The sequence below is a fragment of the Anas acuta genome, chromosome 5 (assembly GCF_963932015.1).
Source record: "Anas acuta chromosome 5, bAnaAcu1.1, whole genome shotgun sequence".
NCBI lineage: Eukaryota > Metazoa > Chordata > Aves > Anseriformes > Anatidae > Anas > Anas acuta.
Window position 1 is genome coordinate 3,902,346 of NC_088983.1, and position 20,939 is coordinate 3,923,284.

Here is a 20,939-nt window from a genome sequence, read left to right on the forward strand (position 1 = left end):
CAGGCAAAATCTGTTTCTCAAGAGTGACTTATGCTGGAGTTAAAAAACAGAAAGCAAATCTTGTCTGCCAGCCAAGCAAAACTTGGATTGGCCATTAAAACCCGGGTTTTGTTGGCTAGCATCGGATCTGATTACATGGAAGTGTGGGAGCTAATGCTTTCTAAAGCAATTTTTCCAGCCTTTCAGATGTTCAGTCCTATCACCTACTGTATTTGATCAGCGAGACTTCCCTCCCCACCAGCCCTCTGCCTTCTAATCAAACCCGCGTGTCTCAGCGAAGCGCAGGAAAAAGCGCTTTTTGTTCTAAATATTTATTTTGAGGTAAACGTCGCCCTCGCTGCAGACAAAGGATCTGCAGAACGATTCTGCTGAAGTGCAAAGGAGACGGAGAAACTTGTTGATGGCAGGCATCTGACCGACTGGGCAGTTTTTGCTGCCGGCGGTGAGGAACTGTCTCAGCAGGTGGAAATCACCCCGCTCCTGCTGAAGGGGCCGGAGCTGATCGTCGGGCTCAGCCAAGAGGATCCGTGCATCTCTGAGTGGAGCAGGCTTTAATTTTGACCCTGCAGAAGATGCAGGTGAAGGCGTGCAGCCCTGCCCTGCTCTGCGGGGGGAAATGGGGTGATGTGTGCGGGGTCCTGAGGCAGAGCAGCTGCCCCGTCCACCCCTTAATGTGATTTTTTTTTTTTCTGATTGAATATTTTGCTGTCCACGTGAAGCTACTGGAGATAACTCCTGTGTGGATTACTGGAAGGAGCCTGGAGATGTCCGTCTGTCTTTCTGGCAGGTGTCATCTGCAGATGGGAGAGGGAATTTACAGCATCTCAGCTGGAAATAGCTCCGTGGGAGCTCCCTGGGAGCGTTTTTGGTGCTCTGGATGGTGGTTGACAGAGGTGACGTCTTCCACTGCTGCTCCTCAGCATCATGAGGAGCTCTGCTGAGACGTGTTCGCCTTGGGACCAGCGTTATCTTTGCATCCCGTGTGATAACACACACACCATGGGGAGCTCCTGGCCAGGGCAAAGGTGTTGGCTTGCTCCAGCAATGCAGGGGCTCACGCTGCTGCTGAAGGCCTCGTTGTGCTCTGTAGTGTATATTTTTGTGATAGGAATTCAGGAAACGTTGGTTTTAGTCCCCTTTTTGTGAGCAAACGCCTTCAGCTGGTGGTAGCTGGGGAGGAGGAGCAGGGGTTGGGGCTGACACAGTGAACCTGCTGCTTCTGAGAAATCCAGTAACAGGTTGAGCTGTTTAATTACCCGCTTTGTCCCCCAGGCTAGAGTTTGTTTATGAAAGATGGGTTTCGTCCAAGAGCTGCACCAGGCTTTGTGTGTTTTCACACAGAGCGTGCGCCTTGTTCCCTTATTCCCACCCCACTGACCGCTTGTGGGGCTGGCGTGGATGTTCCTGAAGTAATAATCTGCCCTGTCCGGTCTCCCCATGTTAATTTGTTGGGCACAGCACTAGAAAACCAAAATTTCCCAGTGTTTTGCAGCACTGGGGCTCTCTACACCAAGCCCACAGCAAGGCTGGCTTTTGTGGTGTTGGCTCTTAGGTGAGGCCTTCTTGCTTCTTGGCGTTGAAGTGTGGAGGAAATTGGTGCCAACAGCTCTGATCTGGCTGCAATCACGTTCCCAAAACCTTTTTTTTACCTTTAAGGCCTCTCCCTGTGTGCCGTGAAGGTGCCAGGGGTATAACAGTGGCCACAAAGCCTGCACAAAGGCCAGGAAGAAATGACAGACATCCTCCCGCGCTGGCTGATCCGATGGGAGTCCTTACCAGTATGGTTTTCCCTCAGAAATCCTTCAGGAGGAGGTTGAAGATACCCCCAAAGTCAAAGGCTAGGAGACTTCTCCAAAGAAATGCCACAGAGAAGCCCCAGCCCCGCTCACCTGGAGAATCCCAGAGGACTTCTGCTGCCCCATAGATGAGGAGGGTTTGGGCCCAGGTCTCCTGTCCCCATCCTGCAGCGTCCCCGCTGCTCGTGGAGGGTGCTGCTGATGGCGAGCCATTACGAGGACGTTAAGGATGAATAATGTACAAAGTCTGAATAAGCAATATTGCTAGAGGAAGCATCTGGGGAGCTGCTTCATCTTCAGCAGCAAGGATGCTTCATTAATCTCGGTGAGTAACGCCAGGCCGTGAATTATTTTCATAATAGACGTGTTTGCATAATGAAAAGTAACTTTGCTTTGTCTTACACGGCCAAAAATAAGGAAAAAAAAGGCATTTTGAGGCAGCCCATCCCATCCTTAGGAGCAGAGGTCAGCAGAAGGAGCCAGCCGTGCCCCGCAGCCCTCCGTGAGCCTCCTCTGTAGCCTTCACACCGTGCCTTGTGCCCGTCCTGCCACCCGGAAAATCTGCAGGAGAAGAGTTAAAGAGAACTTCTGGGGCTTGCATGCATCAGGAAATATGACAAGCAGCCCGTGCAGCGCAGACCACAACAGAATTCAGGGGCTGCGGCGCGAGTCTGCAGGAAGCTGGGCTGTGTGGCGAGGCCACGTCGCTGTAACCCCGTAATCCCTCGAGCTCGGGGGGCTGGAAGCGGGTTGCATTTCAGAGCGGGGAAGCTGCTTGGCCAGGCTGGAGAAACCGGCGTTTCCTTGCAAAAGCAGGGGCAGAGGGAGCTCCTCCGAAGGGGAGAATTGCACAAGATGCTGCCGGGCTTATGGGGTGCCTCCGATTTCCATGGGTTTGCCCAGAAAACACCTCAAACAAAAGCAAGTGGCAGAAGTGCTGTCAGCCTCCCAGTTCTTTTTTTTAATTTTTTTTTCCCATTTTTTAGCATTCACACATTTTCTTTCTCTCTGATCACGTCCTGCGCTCTGCTTGCAGAGACACGATCAGGGCTTTGGGCATCTCAGACGCAGCTTCCAGTCACCCGTGGGAGATGCACGGCCGGATTTACCCATTGCAAAACCCCATTTCGCTGCTCTCCTGATGTACCAGGTTTCTCTGTGCTCCTCACCGTGTTGCCCTGGGGCTGTGGTCGTCACTTGTGCACAGCAGCGTGGGCTGTTTTCTTTCCATGCGGGTTTTTGCAACACCTTGCTGCTGCCCAGGGGAGAGCAACAGGATGCCCGGGAGGAGATTTTCCTCTGCAGGAAGGTTTGTGCCTCCCTCTCCCTCCTCAAAAGCACCTGGCTCCCTTTTTGTTGGAAGTTTCTTCCCAAATACGACGTAATTCGGTCGAGAAAATGAAAACTGAAATCCTTCTTCTTGCGGTTTCTTGGTAGTTGAAAAAAACAAACCTATGGCAGGGGAGGAGGAGGAAGGATTTCATTAACTGGAAGGAGCTTGGCAGGTTTCAGGCACTGAGAAGTGTTGAAATCTCCATTGGTAAGAGCGAACAGAGCAGGTGCTTTTCTGTGTTTAGTCTTCGGGCTCAAAAAGTGCTTTTAAATGGAGATTTTACCACCCTACAGAAAATCTTGCCCCGCTGGAGCCTTGTTTCAGCAGGTGTTGAAGGACGGTCTTGGCTTTAGCTCCCTAAAGGTGTAATTAATTTACAAGGGCATCGCCATGCTGGTTTTCGTTAAGCTCAATGTCCGTGCTGACCCCTGTGTGTTGTGGTGTGCTCCTGGGGTGCAGAGCACCAGGAAACCTCCCCTGTGCCAGCGGCGCTGCCGGATCCTTGCACCCCCCATCCCCAAACCAAGCCATGCAGCTCCGGGGATGCTTTCATGAAACAGAAATCAAAACCTGGCGAGCAGCAGTTTTACTCCAGAGGAACAATATTGCTCTTTGTTTGGAGGTCCTGCAGCGTTTCGTGGGTCTGCAAGGAGCAGAATGTGAAAGTGCTGGGCGGGAAGGGCTCCAGCGTGCCAGCCGCCAGTGGTGAGGGGCGCCTTTTCGGCCCTGTCTCCACCTTGGGAGTGAAAGAAATCTGGGAAAGATGCAGGGAGCACTGCTCTGGTACAAGCTACAAACTGATCGTGCTCAGCTTTCCGTGCACATTTCAGTTTTTTGTCTTTCAGAGCCGTTAGCGAGGGTTATCCTAAAAAAGAGGAGCCCCATCCCGCTCCGTTAATTCCTCCTCTGCAGCAGACGCACAGATTTCTCCCCGTGTCCTCTCTGACTCAGCCCCATCTCTCCCTTCCCTCCTCTTCCACGCTGTCACTTCAGGGCACGATGGAGGGGGTGGCAGGAGGGCTGCCCCCACTGCCTGTGCCGTGACTCAGCACCAGGAGGGAAGGATGCCCGTGGGAGGGAGGGAGGGATGCCCGCGTTGCCCAACTCCTTCTCCTCCGTCTCTCGGCTGGCCTTGGCCAGCATCATTTTCCCTTCATCACCCGTGCAGAGCCCAAGCCGAGCGCGCAGCTCGTTACCCAGGCAGGAAATGTTGTCGGATCTCGGATCCGATCGGATCGATGCACGGGCAGCTCGGCCCTAATTGCTTTTTTTTTCCCCGCGCAGCGTGAAGCAATGAGCAGTCGAGCCGTTTCCCCACACCTCCTGCAGGGCAGTGAAATCTACACCTCGAGCGCTGTACAGAAATGTTTTTTTTTTTCTTTTTTTTTTAAACCCCAGCTCTGTTTTCCACAGGGAATGCCTTCATCCAGCAGAGCAGGCTCCAGCAGGGTCCCGAGGGCAGTAAGGCGCATCAGGGTGCGCGCAGCACGAGGTGCTCCCGGCACACCTGTGCCGCATACTGCTGCTTTCCAGCACGATAAGTCAATTCAGAACTGAGAATCTAGCCAAACCTCAGGCTGAATCGCAACCTTTCTCATCTTTTTAAATGGAAAAAAAAAGAAAAAGTCCCGGGAGAGCTGCGCAATCTTTGCGCAAGCGGGTTTTGCGCAAGGAGTTTGTCGTAGAAGGGTCACCTGGCGGGCAGGGACGCTTCCCCACCCGGTCCAGAAGCTTGCGAAAATGCTAACGAAGAAGGGAAAATCATTATTTTAGTTCGGCCTGTGCCATGTACGGTCCCCCTGGGTGGTCCCAGATGCTGGGATAGGGATGGGGACCTGGTGTCCGTCCTGAACCCTGGCACAGCGGGGACCCCGGGTTGGATAGGGGTGCAAGAAGCAGAGTGCCAGCAGGTGTGGGCACGGCGTGGCACAAACCTTCAACAGCTCCAGGTCTCCTCTTTCCGCAGGGGAGCCCCCAGGGCTGAGGGCAGCTCAGTCCCAAGAATGTTGTGCAGCATTTTCGAGCAGGAGATTGCGCTGGTGCCTTCTGTTAGCAGCACTTGGGTGTGCAGGCAAGGAAAACTTGCCTTAAAACTCCTTTTTTTCCTCCAGGCATTGCTTTTCCTCTTAGTACGTGGAAATTACATTATGGGGCAGCGTGGTTCCAGCACTCGTTTTATTTTTAACGTTTCCATGTCTGCTGTGTGACATGAAGCAACAGTGGCGGCCCGTAGCATCCCAAGATAGGAGCCGGGTTGTTTTATCTTTCCTTTTGGCCGCGCTGAATTCTGCTGAGCGCGTCTTGGCCACGCTCCAGGACGCCGGACCGAGCCCACCGGAGTCAGAGGGAATTGAATAATCGCCGCTTTGCGGTAATCGTAATGTGGGGAGGCACCCAAAAAAAATTAAAAAAAAAGTGTTTGCAAAATGCTTTGAAGATAATGACAGCCTGGCTTTATTTTAGGAGTGCCGGCGTTGGGGTGCGCGCTGCGGAGAGCTTGTTAACGCGTGGCGATTAGGGGACGGGACGAGAGAAATTTGGATTTCCCTTAAGAAGGGAGCAGCAAGAGGGGAGGGCTCCACCAAAAATAACCGAGCATCTCCCCGGCAGATGGGCCTATTAACGGGCATAAAATGACTCGGGACGGGGATGAAAGGAATTAGCATCTGGTGGCGAGGGTCGGGCAGCGTCCCGTGGCGTGGGGGTGACCAGCTGGCCCCGGCTCGGCCACCCGTGCGGCCCCGTGCAGGGTGTTTTCAACCTTTCCCCGCTCGCAGACCTCCGGGTATTTATATTTTTTCTTCCTCCAGGGGAGGTGCGGATTCCTGCGGAGCAAATGCAGGCTCGCTGGCAGGAGGCTGGCTTCTCCCGGTTCCCTTTTATGGCCCTTCATCACCCCGCTGCGGGCTGGGACCTGCCGGCAGCGCCCGGGTGCTCTGCTCCGGGAAAAACCCTACAGAGGCTCACACCTGGCTGCCCGGTGCATGAGCTGGGGTGCCAAATGGATATCCCAGCCAAAACGAAGCACAGGGAGCCACGGTTTGTGGCCACGCTGGGTGCTCGGGCTCTGTCCTCCTGCGTCCCACGTGGATGCGCGCTGGCTGTTCCCCGGAGCAGAGCTTTGGGGTGCAGAGGAGCTTGTTTAAAGAGCTGCTTCCCCTTCTCAGCTGGAGCAGCAAAAGCCTTGAGCATCAGCAGCCCGACCCAGGTTAAAATGACCTTTTGGAGTTTATTGGCCCCCCTTCCTGCTGTTATTTTTAGCTGGATGCTCCGTGGCACAGCCCCACAGAGGGCTTGGGGTGCACAGCCCCATGCGCCCCACGCCAGGAGCACCCTGGAAAAATGCATTTCAAAGCTCCTCTACAGTGCAAGAAAACACCTGAGAGCTAAAATTTACATCCCTCTCACCCTCCTCGTGCATGGGATGATGTTGGCAGGGCCTGGATAACGATCCCGTTAATTCCCTGGGATCGCCGCGCTGCGCAACAAGGAGAGGGGGCAGGAACCTCGGGCAGAAGCCGCTGAGGAGCGGGGGGGTTGCCTTCCTACGTAGCCACATTTCTTTGGCTTTTCCTTTGGAGCCAGTGTTCCAGGAAAGCCCATTAAAAGCTGGCAGCCGAGCGCCGGCGTTGCGACGCGGACGGCTGGGGATGACGGATGGCGCGAGGTGCCGGTGGGAAGGAGGGGAAAACGGGGATGTTCCCACTCCGCCGAGCTTCCTTCCTTTGTGTTTCCTATTAAGCCCGGGGAGCCGCGCTGATGCGGCTGCTTTTGCAGCCTTCCAAGCTGGGATTTAATTGCGGATGATTTCATCCCGGCCTTTTTTTTTTTTTTTTTTTTTTTTTTATGTCGAAGCCAGTGGCCTGCGTCATGCAGCAGTGAATTTTTTCGGCAGGTTTTATTTGCATGTGAGTCACTGAGCTTTTCCAGCTGAATGTCACCAACTTGGAATTTTGCGTCTGATTTTGTTTTTTGTCTCTTGGTGTTTTTCCACCGCTGCCCCTCGCTCCCTTCGCCCCCGCACAAAAAAAAAAAAGAGAAAAAAAAAATAAAAAAAAAAAAGGAGGAAAAGGCTAAAAGTGACTCGAGCTGGGCTTCGAGCTGGCAGTGCGAAAGGCCGGGATTATGAATGCTCGAGGCGGGGGGAGGCAGAAAAAGGATGCTTTATGTCGCTCCCAGGGAAGGACCGAAGCCAAGTCAAATTGAGGGCTCTAATTTGGGAGTGGTGTTATTACAGGTCAGAGGGAGTCAGTTGCTGGCTAAATCGGGAGAGCTGTCACATGCAGGAGCTGCAAATGCTGCTGGTCACACGGCCGCAGCACGCAGCCGCTTGTACAACTCGCTTCGGTTTTGTTGACAATGCTGAAAAAAAAAAAAAAAAAAGAAAAAAAAAAAAAGAAGAATCTGTTTATTTTCCCTCAAAATATAGGCTCGGTAGCAGCAGCCCTCTGCCTTCGCTGCCTGCTCGCCCCGGCCCTCGCCTGCCCTTTGCACAGGGAAGTTTATAAATAGAGCAACTCCTCCATTATGTGCAGCTTCAGTCTCTTTATTTTTGTACTGGAATCTGTTCAATGATTAACAGTTTCAACCATGTGCTGTATATCAATACCTTGCATACCCTTCATAACTTATTTTTAGTATTATTTTTTTCCCCCCTCCTAAATCCTTTAGCCATGTTAGGCAACACAGTTATGACAATCAGATGATTTTTTTTTTCCTCTTTTAGCCTTTTGAAGAAACCTCTCTGCGTTTCAGTCGAGCTTTGGCTAAAAGGCTTTTCCCGATTGAGATTCAGAAGTCAGAGGAGTATTTCCTCAGCGCGTGTGCTTGTGCCTGTAATGAGCAGCGAAAGCGGGGAGGAGCTGGGCTTTTTGACGGGTGAGGCTTGCAGGAGAGCTGCAGAAATCACACGTTTTGGTGCTGTTTGGTGCCTTCCTGCGCCCTGGGGAATTCTCCTCAAAATGTGGACTGGAAGGCGCACGGCGCCACGCGAGCGATGCCACCCCAAGACAAGGGGGAGCAGGCACCGAGCCCACCTCCCACACCTACCCCAGCTCCCCAAAAGCACCAAAAGCGGTGACATTTTGCTGCTGCTGAGCTCCCGGCTCCCAGAGGAGATGGGCACCGCCGCGGGCCAGGCTGCCTCTGCCTGTGAAACTTTGCCCAGCAGCCAGCAAAAGGCATCTGGCCCGAACCCTCGCGGGGATATCTTTGTCCTGAGGGAGGGACGGCCGGCTCGGTATTTCTGTCTCCGTGCCGCATGCGCAGGATGCGATGGATTCCCATTCCCTTCCTCTCCTCCTCCTCTGACCCGCGAGCAGCAGCCAGCCCCGAGGCAGCTGTGGTGTGGTTTCTGCTGCCGTAGCTCTCGTCCCTCAGCTGGCTCCGGGCTCCCGTTTCTGATGCTGATCCCTTTTCCCACATTTTTCTGCCCAAGCTCAGGCAGAACCTTTGGGATTTCCACCCAGTGGCCCTGTTGCACACCCGTTGGCACCGCTTCCCTCCGTGGAGTCATTGCTCGACGAGGCCGTGCTGCTAAATTTGGGGACACGAAGTCATCCTCCCCAGGTGTCCTCCGTGCATGAACCTCACCTTGATGCCATCGTGCACCGGCGTTGTGCAGGTCCCCGTGGCACCCGTGGGGCTTTTGCTGAGGTTCCCCAGCGCGTCAGCTTTGCTGTGACTCAGTGAGATGCTCTCAGCCTCGCAAAGCTCTGCACCGAATTCAAAGGCACGTTGCTAGGGAGTGTTATGGTAATACTTGGTACTCTGCTCTCCAGCAAAAGTGTGCAGCGGAGAGGGGCGAGAAAACAAACCCATAAAACTTCCCACCCGATGCATGGTATGAAAACAGAGCGTGCTTCTGCTCGCTGGTAAATATGTCATGGAAAAAAGACTCCCGCTCCTGAATTTCCTGGAAATCTGCTTTGGGCTGCAAGCTGTAGTGGCTGCAGCGGGTTTAGAAAAGGAAAAATCCCTGCTCTCGTTGCCGTCTGCACACTTAATGATTGTGCCATGCGATTCTCCAGCGCTAAAAATACATCGCCTCTGGGTGCGTACGGACGGCCTCACAATAACTGGAGCTCTGGCAAGCTCGCCGGGTGTAGGGGGAAAATAGTGTGAAAAAAAAAGCGATTTTTTTCCCCCCTTTTACTCGTTCTGCAGCACAATAGAGCCAGGCTCTTCTGTCCTTGCAGCTCCACACGAATTAAGGGATGTTTTTGTGCAGGGACCTCCCAGTTCATTCTGCTTCTGAGCAAAATAATCGGCGTTTTGCTCCCTTCTGAGCTTACAACTTGCACGGGGAGCGCTGAGCTCCCTGCCCTGCTCTGTGCCTGCTGGTGTGGTTGGGGCTTTGTTGGGCTGCAGGGGGTGGCAGGACGAGGAGATCTAACGGGGTTGGGGAGTTTTGGAGGTCACCGCAGTGCCTCGGTGTCACCTTTTTGGTGACGTTGTCCCTAAGCTGCTGTGAGATCAAGGAGTGCCACCAGAGCTCGAGACACCGGAGCATCCTTTGCACCGATCTCTTTATTTACCCCAACGAGGGGACCCATACACGACAAAATGGACCCTTGACGGGGCTGTGGAGAAGTTTTGGAGAGTTCTGGAGCTGCCAGTGCTGCACAGCTGAAGGTGGTGCCCGGGGAGAGCTGCCTTCAAAAGGGCAAAGAGCCGAGCAGGGCTCGTGTCTCGTCCTCTTGCTCTTTGTTTTGCTGCCGTTGCTGCTGTTGTGTTGTGGTTTTTTTTGTCACAAGCTGCGTGTCATATGGTCACCAGCGCCGTAGCCTGGCTTCCAAAGGAGAATTGCGAGAACTTGGCTTGTTTTCAAAAGCCAAGTGCGCTGGAGAAGCAGCAGCCAGCTCTGCGATGCTTCTCCCCATCCACCTCACCCCTGCGGCCGGCTCCCTCTGTGTCAGACCCTGCCCTGGGGTGACGTGGGACCCCTGGGTCTGTAGGTGATGGGGTGGGTTCTCCAGGAGGGGATCTCCAGATGGCTGTGGAGAGCAGAGCACAAACCCTCCTGGTGTCCCATCCTCATTTTAAGACCTCCTGCCTTTCCCCAGCTCTTACCCACCACTTGTTATGGGAAAAAATCACAGCCACTGCTTCCCAAATGTCTCCCCAGGACCTGCATGGGAAGGAGAGGGAGCAGAAAGCAAGCTGGGAGGTTTCCTTGGCTTTTTTTCCCTGTCGAGTTCCCCATCACCCCCTGGGATGAGCAGTCCCCAGGGTGCAGAGCTGGCTCCAGCAGGCTCGAGTGCTGCCTGGCACCTCTCCCACATGCTTCAGACGTACAGGATGAGGTCCTGCTGCTGAGCAGGAATAAATTCAACCCCTTGGAACACAGCAGGGGGAACTGGTGTTGTCTCACCTGTCCTAGCCACGGTTTTGCATCGGTTTTGGTGAGAAGAGGAGCAGGATTGGGCTCCAGCAGCGCTCCCGCAATAGCCACGCTCACAGCTTGCATCTGTCTGCTGCCATTGGCAAGGCTGCAAAAATCTTTGTCGTTGAGATAGGTTTTTTTTTAATTAGCGTCGGTTGCCATAAAGAAAAGGCACATGCTGAAATGCTTATTATTGGCCTCTCGTGGAGGGGAAGGCTGCCAGTTTTCGGCGGCGGGGGTATTGATGTGTTCTGGATGGGGTACAGAGAAGGTTTCCAGCAGGGTTCTCGCTCTGTTTGCCTGAATGTTGCTCTTTTGATTGGGAGTGATTTAGGGAGAGAATGATGTAAATTCACCCAAACAAAGTGCTGCAAGCGGTTCTGCGTGCAGGTGCTAATTACCGCAAACAATAATTGAAATCCCTGCCTCTGGAAGCACGCTGCACCCTCAGGTCAGAGCGCGGGCACCGCATCCCCAGCGGGAGGAGGAGACCTGTGGGGTGGGTGACGTGGGCTCAGACCACCTTGCGGACCCAATAAGTCCTGCCAAGTCCTTGATCAGACCAAATTCAGTCTGAAATGTGGCTATTTGTTGCTCTTTTGGTGTAACTTTGCCCCAAAACATGCTGCGTGGGGCTGGGTACGGTCACCCCGCACCACTCAGATTTCCACCCAGCTGAGTAACATCTGACTGGAGATGACAGGAGGCAGCAGAAGTGTTGTAAGGGGCTCGGGATTAACAAACACAGAGCCACAACCTTCCTGGGACACAACATTTAGCTTCTAGTGACATTATCAGAAACAGGAGTGGAAGGAGACCGGAGGAGGGCAGATTCCCAAGTGCCACTGCTCGGGAAGATGCAGGACATCAGAGCTCTCCTTAAATCAGCCTGCAATTTATCCCGAAGCTAAAACCAGATAAATTCAAGCTTAAATCACCTAAATCCCACTGGAAATCAAGGCAGACTGAAGTGGTTGGGAACAAACGGCCAGTAAGCGTAGGGATGGGGATTGTCTCTTGGTTGGTGGCACGTCCCTGGAGGATGACTTTTTGGCCAAGCAGAGGTTGTAGGGCTGCGGCAATAGACAGGGTGAGGTTTCTTGATCCCTTTTGCCCCGAGCTTCGTGAAGCAGGAGTCCAAGTGCTAATTTGTATGCAGAGAAGAGCGGGTGGGTGCCTCAGCTTAGTTCTGCCCCGCACCGGTGCCGGTGCCGCATCGGCAATTCAGGAAGCCACAAACAATGGGCAGCTCTTCTGGGAGCGCCGCCGAGGAAGGGCTCCCCTTCACGGGCATTTTTACCCTTCCTGCACATCCCGAAATAACCATCGCCTGCACCAGGGTGGCCGACTACGGGCTCGTGTGAGGTTGTTGCAGTGGCATAAACACAGAGTGAATTTCTTCTTAGGGTTCACTGCTCTGTGTAGTCCATCCCTTGCAAGATCCAGCCTCAATTTTTGGTACAAACTCTGTTTTTTTTACTTCTTGGGTACATCAGGGAGTGCCGTTGTGCCGAGGTAACTGCTTAGTCAGTGCCCTTCAGATACGCGCAGCTACCTCTTAGTCATTTCTTGCTTGAATAAATTATCTGAATGCGCTTTTGAGAACTTTTTATGGAAAATGTTGTTAAACTGAAAACAAGGGTATAATAAAACAGTAATTTAAGAGCAATTTGCTGGCAACTGGAGCCCTTGAATGCACTGACTTACCATTGTGGAGCGATGATACCGAGCCTGCTATTTAAACACACTCTTTGTCACTCCGAAAATCCTTGGGCAGTTTTTAAAACACTTCCAGTCTTTAATTGTTGTCCTTGTTACTCATTATGGGCTGTTGTCTGGCTGAGAAATCACACATCATTCATATCACCCGCCTTGTCAAAGCCCCAGCTGACTTATTTGTCTGCTTCACTTGTGAGATGCGCTAACTCCGATATGACAATGGGGTAACCCAGTTTCTGCCGCAGCGCTCTCTGCTCTGCTTTCAGAATGAAAGGGTTTGTCTTGCTGAGGGTGGTGGTGTTTTGCTTTTAATTTTAAGCACTTGAGAGATACCGTGCCTCTCCTTTGTTCCTTGGAGACACCTCGCCTGATGAGACAAATGCGTCCCCGTGCGTGCGCTGGCAGCTCCGCTCGCCCATCCCTCTGTGCAGGGTCTCTGTTTTCGGAGCAGGAGCCAGAGAGATCTGTGTGCAAAAATCAAAACCAGAGGAAAAAAAAAAAAAATAGGTGTTTACACACCTCGAGGTTTCCAAATGCAGGCCCCTGCACCAGCGTGCTGTGCTGCCCGTGTTGGTTTCTGCACCCATCCACAGCGACTGTGGACCGTGCATCTCTGTGTGTCTGTCCACCCAGACTGGCTTTACCCTCTGCAGACTGCTCCTGTGTCTTCCCTGCACGTCTTTAATGGCTCCGGGAGCTTCTTGAGGCTGAAATAACTGAGTCATCCAGCAGGAGACAGGTTCAGAGTCAAGGAAAGTGTGGAATCCCCCGCCACGGGATGCTGAGGGCATTAGCAGCTTGCGTGCATCCAGAAGTGATGATAAGCGGGGTTGTGAAAGGGGAATTGGATGAATGCTTAGTAGGTGGACAAACGTCACCTCTTGCTCAAGCCAGAAGTCACTTTTCTCAGGGACAGCGTGGCAGGAAACATCACAGCACCCGTGTCCTGCTGTCACTATAGGGCAGCACGAGCTTCAGCCTGGGGAGGAGGTCCCAGCGCCGTCGGGTGCTGTGGTTATTCACCAGCACCCTCCTCGTGCACGGGCTGTGCTGTATGGCAAAGATATCACGTTGGCTAAGTAATGATAAATTAGAGGGCGGTTTCACAAACCACCTGGTGTGGTTTCACATACCGCCATATGTGGTTCGCGTTTTTTAACTTTGGGGTTTCCCCTATGCTCAGATTCATCGGGCTGCTGCAAATAGTCACAGCCCTGCCATCCCTTAGTGCAGCAAAAGGTGGTTTTTTTTTGGTTTGGTTTGTGTTTTTGGTGTTTTTTTTTTCTTTGTGACAGCATCAGGCATCCTTGAAGCAGCAACCAGAGGAACTAATGAGGCTCTTACCTCATTAGTGTCCACACCTGCGACCCCGTGAACACCGCAGGTAGTGTGCAGGGACCGTGGGAGCCAGAGGCTGGGATGTGTCTTAGCCCCATCCGACCGTGGGGGGCTGATTTTAGCGGTGAAGGAAGAGGCATTGCAGGGTCTGGGCATGTGTGACAACAGGCAGGGAGCTGCAGCAGGCAATGGGGGGGAGGTTTTGGGGGTCGTCAGCCCCTCTGCCCCCCACAGAGGCAGCCCCAGCTGCCCACCCTGTGCTGCCCTCTCCAGATCCCCTGATTTCTGGCAGATAGGATTACGCCTGACCTTCCGCCCTGTCTCGGAGAGAGCCAAACCTCTTTCGGATCTAATTATTTTTCATTTTTGTTTAATTGTGCACATCCTGCTGCTGGCTGAAAAGGAGCACGGCTCCTGCCGGGGCCGGGAAAGACGCCCGCCCCTCGTCCACAGCGGGCTTTTGGATAAGCTCTCCATCTTTTGGGGGTTGTTATTAAACCCCCTGTATCTCTCGGAGGTCCAAAGCAAGTTTCCCAGGCAGTGGTTCTGGCACTGTCTGGGGTCTCTCCAGTGGTGTCTTCAGACTCAGCCCCTGTGCAGGGAAGAGGAGCCCGATCAGGGCCACCTTCATCCCCCCCATCCTCCTCCCCCTCTGCAAGGAATTGCACTGGGCTCTGCTTTTCCTACAGGTTTTGCTACATCTGTAGTTCCTATGCACTGACTTCCCTTAGCAGTGTGTTGCATGCCTTTTTTTAGTGATTTTTGTATTTCTCAGCTAATTCGTGCTGCTGCAGAATCCTGCAGGCTGTGCCATGCCAGGGGCCGGCAGTGCCTGCCTAAAAGGGCCGCCAAGTTGACCTGACAGCCGTGAGACATGTGGGGATGGTAGGAGAGACCTGAAATCCTTCTGTAGGAGGATGGGAGAAAACAAGCTGGGTTTCTTGCACCAGAGATTCATCCTGCTGCAGGTCTGAAAAGCACGTAGCATGGGCAGAAGGTGTCGTGCACAACCAGTTGCTCTTAAAAATGGAGCAACCTGGCCAAGCAATTGCCTTCGTCCACAGGAGGTGATAAAAGGCACCGTGTCGTGCCTGTGTTTGGTTTCCTGGTGCTAGCAGTGGGGGCTCGGAGGTGGTCACAGGAGGGGTGGTGGGAAGGGGCTCGTGTTGAGCTGCAGCCACTGCTGTTTGCAGTCATCCTGTCGTCCTTGCAGCACAAATCTGCCTTCGTCAGCTTTGTAAAATAATGCTTCAGACTCGTGTGGACTTATGCACACTCTGGAACCGATGGGAAAAATAGCGAGAGCAACGAGTAATAGTAATGAGACTGGTCTGCGGCCAAGACCGAGTGCTTCAGGCGGAGAAAAGCTGCACAGGCTGCTCGCGCAGAGGAAGTTATCCCAAATTCCCACCAGCAAGGGTAGAAGGGAAAGCAGGGATGGGACCCTCCTCACTGCAAAGATGCCTGAAGGCGTTGGGTGATGCTTCTCTGCCTGCAGCCTTGTCCCTCTGTGGGACCCCCATCAGTGGGTGAATGGTGGCAGGTAGGGGTGGCAGGGAGGTGACAGCGAGTCCTGTGGAAGGCCTGAGGTGCTGCATCCCACCTAGCCATTTCCGAAAGCAAAGGGTCTTCAGCACTGAGGCTGCTTTCCTGGCCTTTATGTGTGTTTAGTTACTCTGTGAAACAGCGGAGCTGCACCAAGGTGTTTTGAGGGCAATCCTGTCAAAATACCCCACACTCGGTGGCCAGCTCAGGTCAGAGGGGTTGTGTGTGGATCCCCCAGCGGGTGGCAAGCTGGCTGAGCTCAGGATGGTGAGTTAAGACCCAAGATACAATTCTCTTTGTATTGCCTCATAAACTGTGTGTGTGGCGTGCCCATCGCAGAGAGGAGCCGGAGTCCCACTACACCTCTGTGTTCTTCACAAGCTCGCTTAGTTCAAGCTCATTTTTCCAAATCCAGTTATGAGACACTAAAACAACAGCAAACAGGGTGTGAATCCACAGCATCTCCACAGGCTCTGATGTTTCTGTCCTGCCACAAACACCATGGTCCCTTCCCTACCAGCCCGGCGAGCGGCCGGGAGGAGGCCGGGGCTGTGGAGAAATACAGGGCGACTGCCACAGAAAGTTCCAGCGGGAGCCACTGGCGTTTCCAGCAAGCCATCTAGTGGCTTGCTATTAAAACAGTTGCACGCCTCGAAACAGGAATGTGAAGTGGAGAGAGTGCCATTGCAGGGCCGGCCTGCAGGGTTTGGCCCCAGCTGTGGTGGCCAAATGCGAAGCGGCGGCCCTTTTTAGGGTCATGGTGTGAATGGGTGTTGGGAGTGTAGGGTTAGCTGCTGCTGCTGTGCTTGGGACTTCCCAGGAGAGAACCTACAGGTGAATATCCAGAGCTTCATTTCATGGGAGGGGGTTCGGTTACCTCAGAAATACATAGTCAAAGATTTAGGGCAGCTTCCTCTACAGTACGGGTAGGAGATGTCTGGCAGAGACAGAGAACGCGCAGAGGAAAGTCTGCATTTCTGTGGTGTTTTTTTTTTATAGCGTGAACTCAGCATTTCACTTGGTAAAATTTGGGGTCAGGACGTTTAAAGGAAACAGAAGGAAATAATTTTTCAGAGGCACCCTCAGGCGTGACCTGCTACAGGGACAGAAAAGGGCTCCACAGAGGGCTTTGGTGGGCTGCGTGAGATGGGCTGACAAGGCTCAGCAGGGCCTTCGAGGGAGATCCTGAGCTGTCCCAGGCTGTTATTTTATAAACTGTCCAGAAAGACCTCAGGGTGGAGATTTACAACATCCTTAGGCAATCTCTCCCTGGGTGTCCCCATCCCCATATGAAGTATTTTCTTGTCTGACCGCATTCTCCCGTGCTGCAATTCAAACCTATTGCTGGCATCCTCGGGAGACACGGAGAGCAGCTTGTCTGCGTCCGTCTCCCACACCGTCAAATGACAGCCTGGCTGTTGCATTTTTTGTGCACAATGTGGCATTTTGACTGATGTTCACTCTGTGACACTTCCCAACCCCGGGCTCTTCCCCGTGGGCCTGTTCTCCGGCTGCTGCAGCGCAGCGGTTCCTTCCCACCTGCACGCACAAGTGTGCTCCCTATGTAGTGCTGCTCTTTTTTTCTGCATTGCCTCTGGGTCTCAAGATTATTTGACTTCTAATCTAGTTTACTGGAGTGTTTTCATTTCTCCCAGTGCGATACCCGCGCTGCTGAATGCATTTATCACATCACCCATATCACCAACGAAACGCCGGGTAGTGTCGCACCCGGGACAGGACTCCTTGCTCAGCGCATCCTCCCCGTCTGACGATGAATCACCAGTAACGACTCTTCCCATATGGTTTTCTGATGAGTTGTGTGCCCACATTACAGTAGTTTCGTCTGAGCGTGTTTCTCTGGTTTGCTGGCGAGGAAGCCATGTGCAGCAGTGTCTAATGAATATCAAGATATATGACGCTTACTGCTCCTCCAGCTATTCACAGGCCAGTTACTCTGTCGCAGAGGGAAATTAAATTGTTCTTGACAAATCTGTGTCAGCAGTCACTTATCATCTTGTTATCTTCTGAGTACTTACAAATAGCTTGTTTCATTATTTGTTCCATCAGTTTTCCGCGAGTTCGAGTTAAGTGACCAGTTTGTAATTCCCTGGCTTCCCCCTTTGCATATTTTTAAAGCTAGATCCTGCATTTGTTTCTGCTTGTCTTCTAAAGCCTCTCCTCTCTGCCGTGAGCTCACAGACCAGCAACAGCTCTGCGGTTGCTACAACTGAGCCCTTCCCTGAATTCCTCGGGGGCAGGTCGTCACGCCGGGCCGGTGAGCGGACCAGCGCCTTGGCTCGGCTGTCGTCCCTCTCCCAATGCCCCTGCGGGACACCTGCTTTCTGTTAGGGCTCTTGCCAGCTCCTTTTCTATTTCCTAACCAGTGCTTTTAAAAGGTGAAGCTTACCAATGAAAAGTTTTGGCATAATATTTTGCGTAGTCTGCAGCGATCCTGGGATCGAGACAAATTATAACTTGGATTAACAATAAGACAACTTCACTGAGCAGCAGCAGAGCTGCGTGGCCACAGAGGCAGGTATGGCCAGGGAATTTCAGAAGTGCCCGGTAGCTCTCAGGGCTGAATTTGGCACACTTTGCCTTGAACTTGGTTGTCAGAGAGCAGTGACCTCCTACCTGGGAGAGGCATGTTTGGTGGAGCCTAGGAGACGTTCGTGCAGTGGCATCAAGCGTGCAGGGATCCCTTTGTTGTGTATTTACCCCGCTTGAGTCTATTTATTTATTTATTTGCTCTGTTTGCTGATTTCTCAATTCTCTCTTTTTTTTTTTATTAATTCCTTCGACAGGAATCATTAACCAATGGCAACAGGAATCCAAGGATAAAGTGATTTCCCTATTGTTAACCCACCTGCCTTTACTGAAGCCCGGAAACATCGAAGCAAAAGTCGAATACATGAAACTCTTGCCTAAAATCCTGGCCCACTCGATCGAACACAACCAACACATCGAGGAGAGCCGGCAGCTGCTGTCCTACGCCTTGATACACCCCGCCACCTCGCTGGAGGACAGGAGCGCCCTCGCCATGTGGCTCAACCACCTGGAGGACCGCACGTCGGGGAGCTTCGGCGGCCAGAGCCGGGGCCGGTCGGACTCGGTGGACTACGGGCAGACACACTACTATCACCAAAGACAGAACTCCGACGATAAACTCAACGGATGGCAAAACTCTCGAGACTCGGGCATAAGCGTCAGCGCTTCCAGCTGGCAGGACAAAAACCTGGCGTGCGAGAACGGCCATCTGCCCCTCTACTCCTCCTCCTCCGTCCCCACCACCATCAACACCATCGGCACTAGCACAAGCACGAGTAAGTACCGACGGCAGCGGGGGAGCTGGTCCCCCTCGTCCCGCTAGAAAACATTTCTTTGCCTTGTTTAGCAAAGGGGCTAGTTTCATCCGGGCCATAGAAAACTCCCCTTTATTTTTTTTTTCCCTACCTGCTTTTTTTTTTAACTTTTATTTCCTGCCTTTTTTTATTTTTGCCTTTTTTTTTTTTCTTTTTCTCTAATCCTGTGGGATTTTCAAAGAATTGGCAGCCGGAGAGGAGGGAAAAACAAGCCAAGAAGCTGTAAGAGCAAAAACGCGCGTTATGGAAGGCGGCCCCTTTTGTTTCATGCAGCTCCAGCTAGGTTTGCAGCTCACTTTCCAAAAGTTCCCAAAGCGAGCGGGGAGCTAATGCTTCGCTTCCAGAAGTGATTTGGGGACATGAGAGCCTCCCTTGAGGGAACGGGACTGGGGCCCCAAAGCACAGGCATCGTTCTGGGAAGAGGGGCTGGGATCTGGGATCTTCAGGGTGTATCTGAAAAAATCTCCCCTTATCTGCAGTGCGTAGAGGTGCAAAGCTGATGGCGATCGGGGGATGTAAACGCACATTCCTCCACGTTTTCCAGGAGGTGGAGAGTTGGGAAGCTCTTCCCCTTCCTCTGGCCCTGCCAGGCTTTGGGGAGTGCCAGGCTTTGGATGGTGCCGAGCCCAGCCCAAGGCTTGGACACTCGGCGATGCTGCGGGGTGCTGCTGTTGGAGCTTTACCGGTGGTCGTGCATGGAGATGTGGTGCAGCCAGGACTTTTTAAAGCAGCTGTTGGTGCCTGCAAGTTGTCCTGGGGAGAAGAGGAGCAGCGTGGCCTCCTAATGAGGCTCGGGAGCCCCTCTGCCCACCCATGCTCTCTGAGGAGGACTCGAGTGGAGACTGTTGGGTCCTTTGTCCTGAGGAGACACGGCCAATGCCCAAAGACCTCCCTTGGCTCTCATAACACATCTCTGGGTCACTCCTGATGGGCTATGCTGGGCTTTGGGAAGCTTCATTCCTCCAAAACGTGCTTTTTGCCCCCATTTTAGTGCAGCCTTCTCAACCTGCCCTTTCCACCTGTCCTTGGGACAACGTTATCCCTGGCGATGCCGTAAGGGATGCGGAGAGCGCTTCGGGGAGGAGAGGCTCCTTGTGGCAAGGGCGCTGGCTTTTCTATCAGCATGTGGAAAGCCACAGTTGAATAGCTGGAAGCTTTAAAACGCTCACTTAAGGCTTCTGGTTGTTTTTTTCCTTTCCTGTAATAAGTGCTTTTTTTAGGAGGCGTTTCAAATCGACGATGATACGAGATGTGGCTCTGGGTTTATGGCCGTAGCGGCCCCGTCCCTGCCTCTCTGATCTCGTCCTTGTCACCCAGGGATTTAGCAGAAGTGTCTCAGCTTCTCCACAGGCTCTGAACAATATTCCTGTGCACCTCTCCTGGCCCTGCGTAGGTCGGGATGTCTCAAGCAGCACAGGTGGCTTTGGAGCAAAGTCGGACAGCATGGGGCTGGCAGGTGCAGTGGTGTGAGGTTTGGTTTGAAAAATGACCTCCTGGGGGCTTTTCGGGGGGGTCCCACCTCACGGTTTTTGCATGCCTGGTGGTTCAGAGGCTTCTCCTCCCCAGGAAAGGATTAGAACAGGTGGATTCAGAAGGGATTTGGGTCCTCGCGTCGTGAGCAAAAAGCAGGGAGGACCAAGCATAATCCACGGAGGAGGATGATGATGGGTGAAGGTGACTTCCCAGCCCTGCTGAGGAGCTGGGATTGAGCTGTGCTGACACCAGCTCCGCAACAGGACGAGAGCCGAGATGTCAGTGAGGTTTGGGGTGTTTACCTAAGAGGGGAAAGGCCTGAATGACGCCAAACGGGGCCTGCAGGAAAAGGGCCTGCGACTAAACGGGCCTCGCACCAGGTGCAGCAGGTTAATCATTGATGGTGGCTGAAGCTCCGCAAGAAGCACCGGGCCTTAAAGGACGCCTCTCAAAAATCAGCCAGAGACCACGCTCCGTGTGCTAGGTCGGGAGCTTCCCTAACGCAATATTTGCTTGGACGCTAGCGCAGTAAGTCCACAAATAGATGCCAAAAAACAAACACGGCTGGGCAGCCTTTGTCCCAGCCCCTTGAGTCGCTCAATGTGTCCACAAACCCTTTATTCCAGAGCAAAGCCCTCAAGCCCTCGCTGTTTGTTTAGGTTTCCTTGCTGTTATTTTGGAGCTCTCCTCTCACCTGGAGGTGTTGATCTGGGCAGGGGCTTCACCCAGCTGCAGGTTCCAGGGGCAAAGCCCTTCCCAGGGGAGCCGCGTGCTGATCTTGGCCGAGGTACTTGTGCCTGGCGTGGTGGCACAATCAGACGGAACAATATTATGGTGAAGGGCTTAAATTTGGGTTTCAACGTGGGTAGCTGATGTTCACATGAAAATTCGCCCTGTGCTGTCCTTGTCTGCGTCTCTTTGGCTCAATGTAGACCCCGGCTGGCATGGTGCAAGCAGCTCCGGCTTTCTCTGCTGGCTGCTCAGGCTTG

General features: G+C 53.1%; 1 protein-coding gene across 5 annotated transcripts in view; it reads left to right on the forward strand.

Annotated features, from left to right (window-relative positions):
* The window catches only part of SAMD4A (sterile alpha motif domain containing 4A), a 71,813-nt gene that overhangs the window by 24,944 nt on the left and 25,930 nt on the right, over positions 1-20,939 (forward strand). For all 5 annotated transcript variants that reach the window (XR_011096720.1, XM_068682321.1, XM_068682322.1 and 2 more), the window contains exon 3: positions 17,920-18,438. Coding sequence is in view for 4 of the 5 variants with exons in the window: in XM_068682321.1 (XP_068538422.1) it covers positions 17,920-18,438 (519 nt within the window). In the remaining variant the exon portion in view is untranslated. The remainder of the gene's footprint in view (positions 1-17,919; positions 18,439-20,939) is intronic.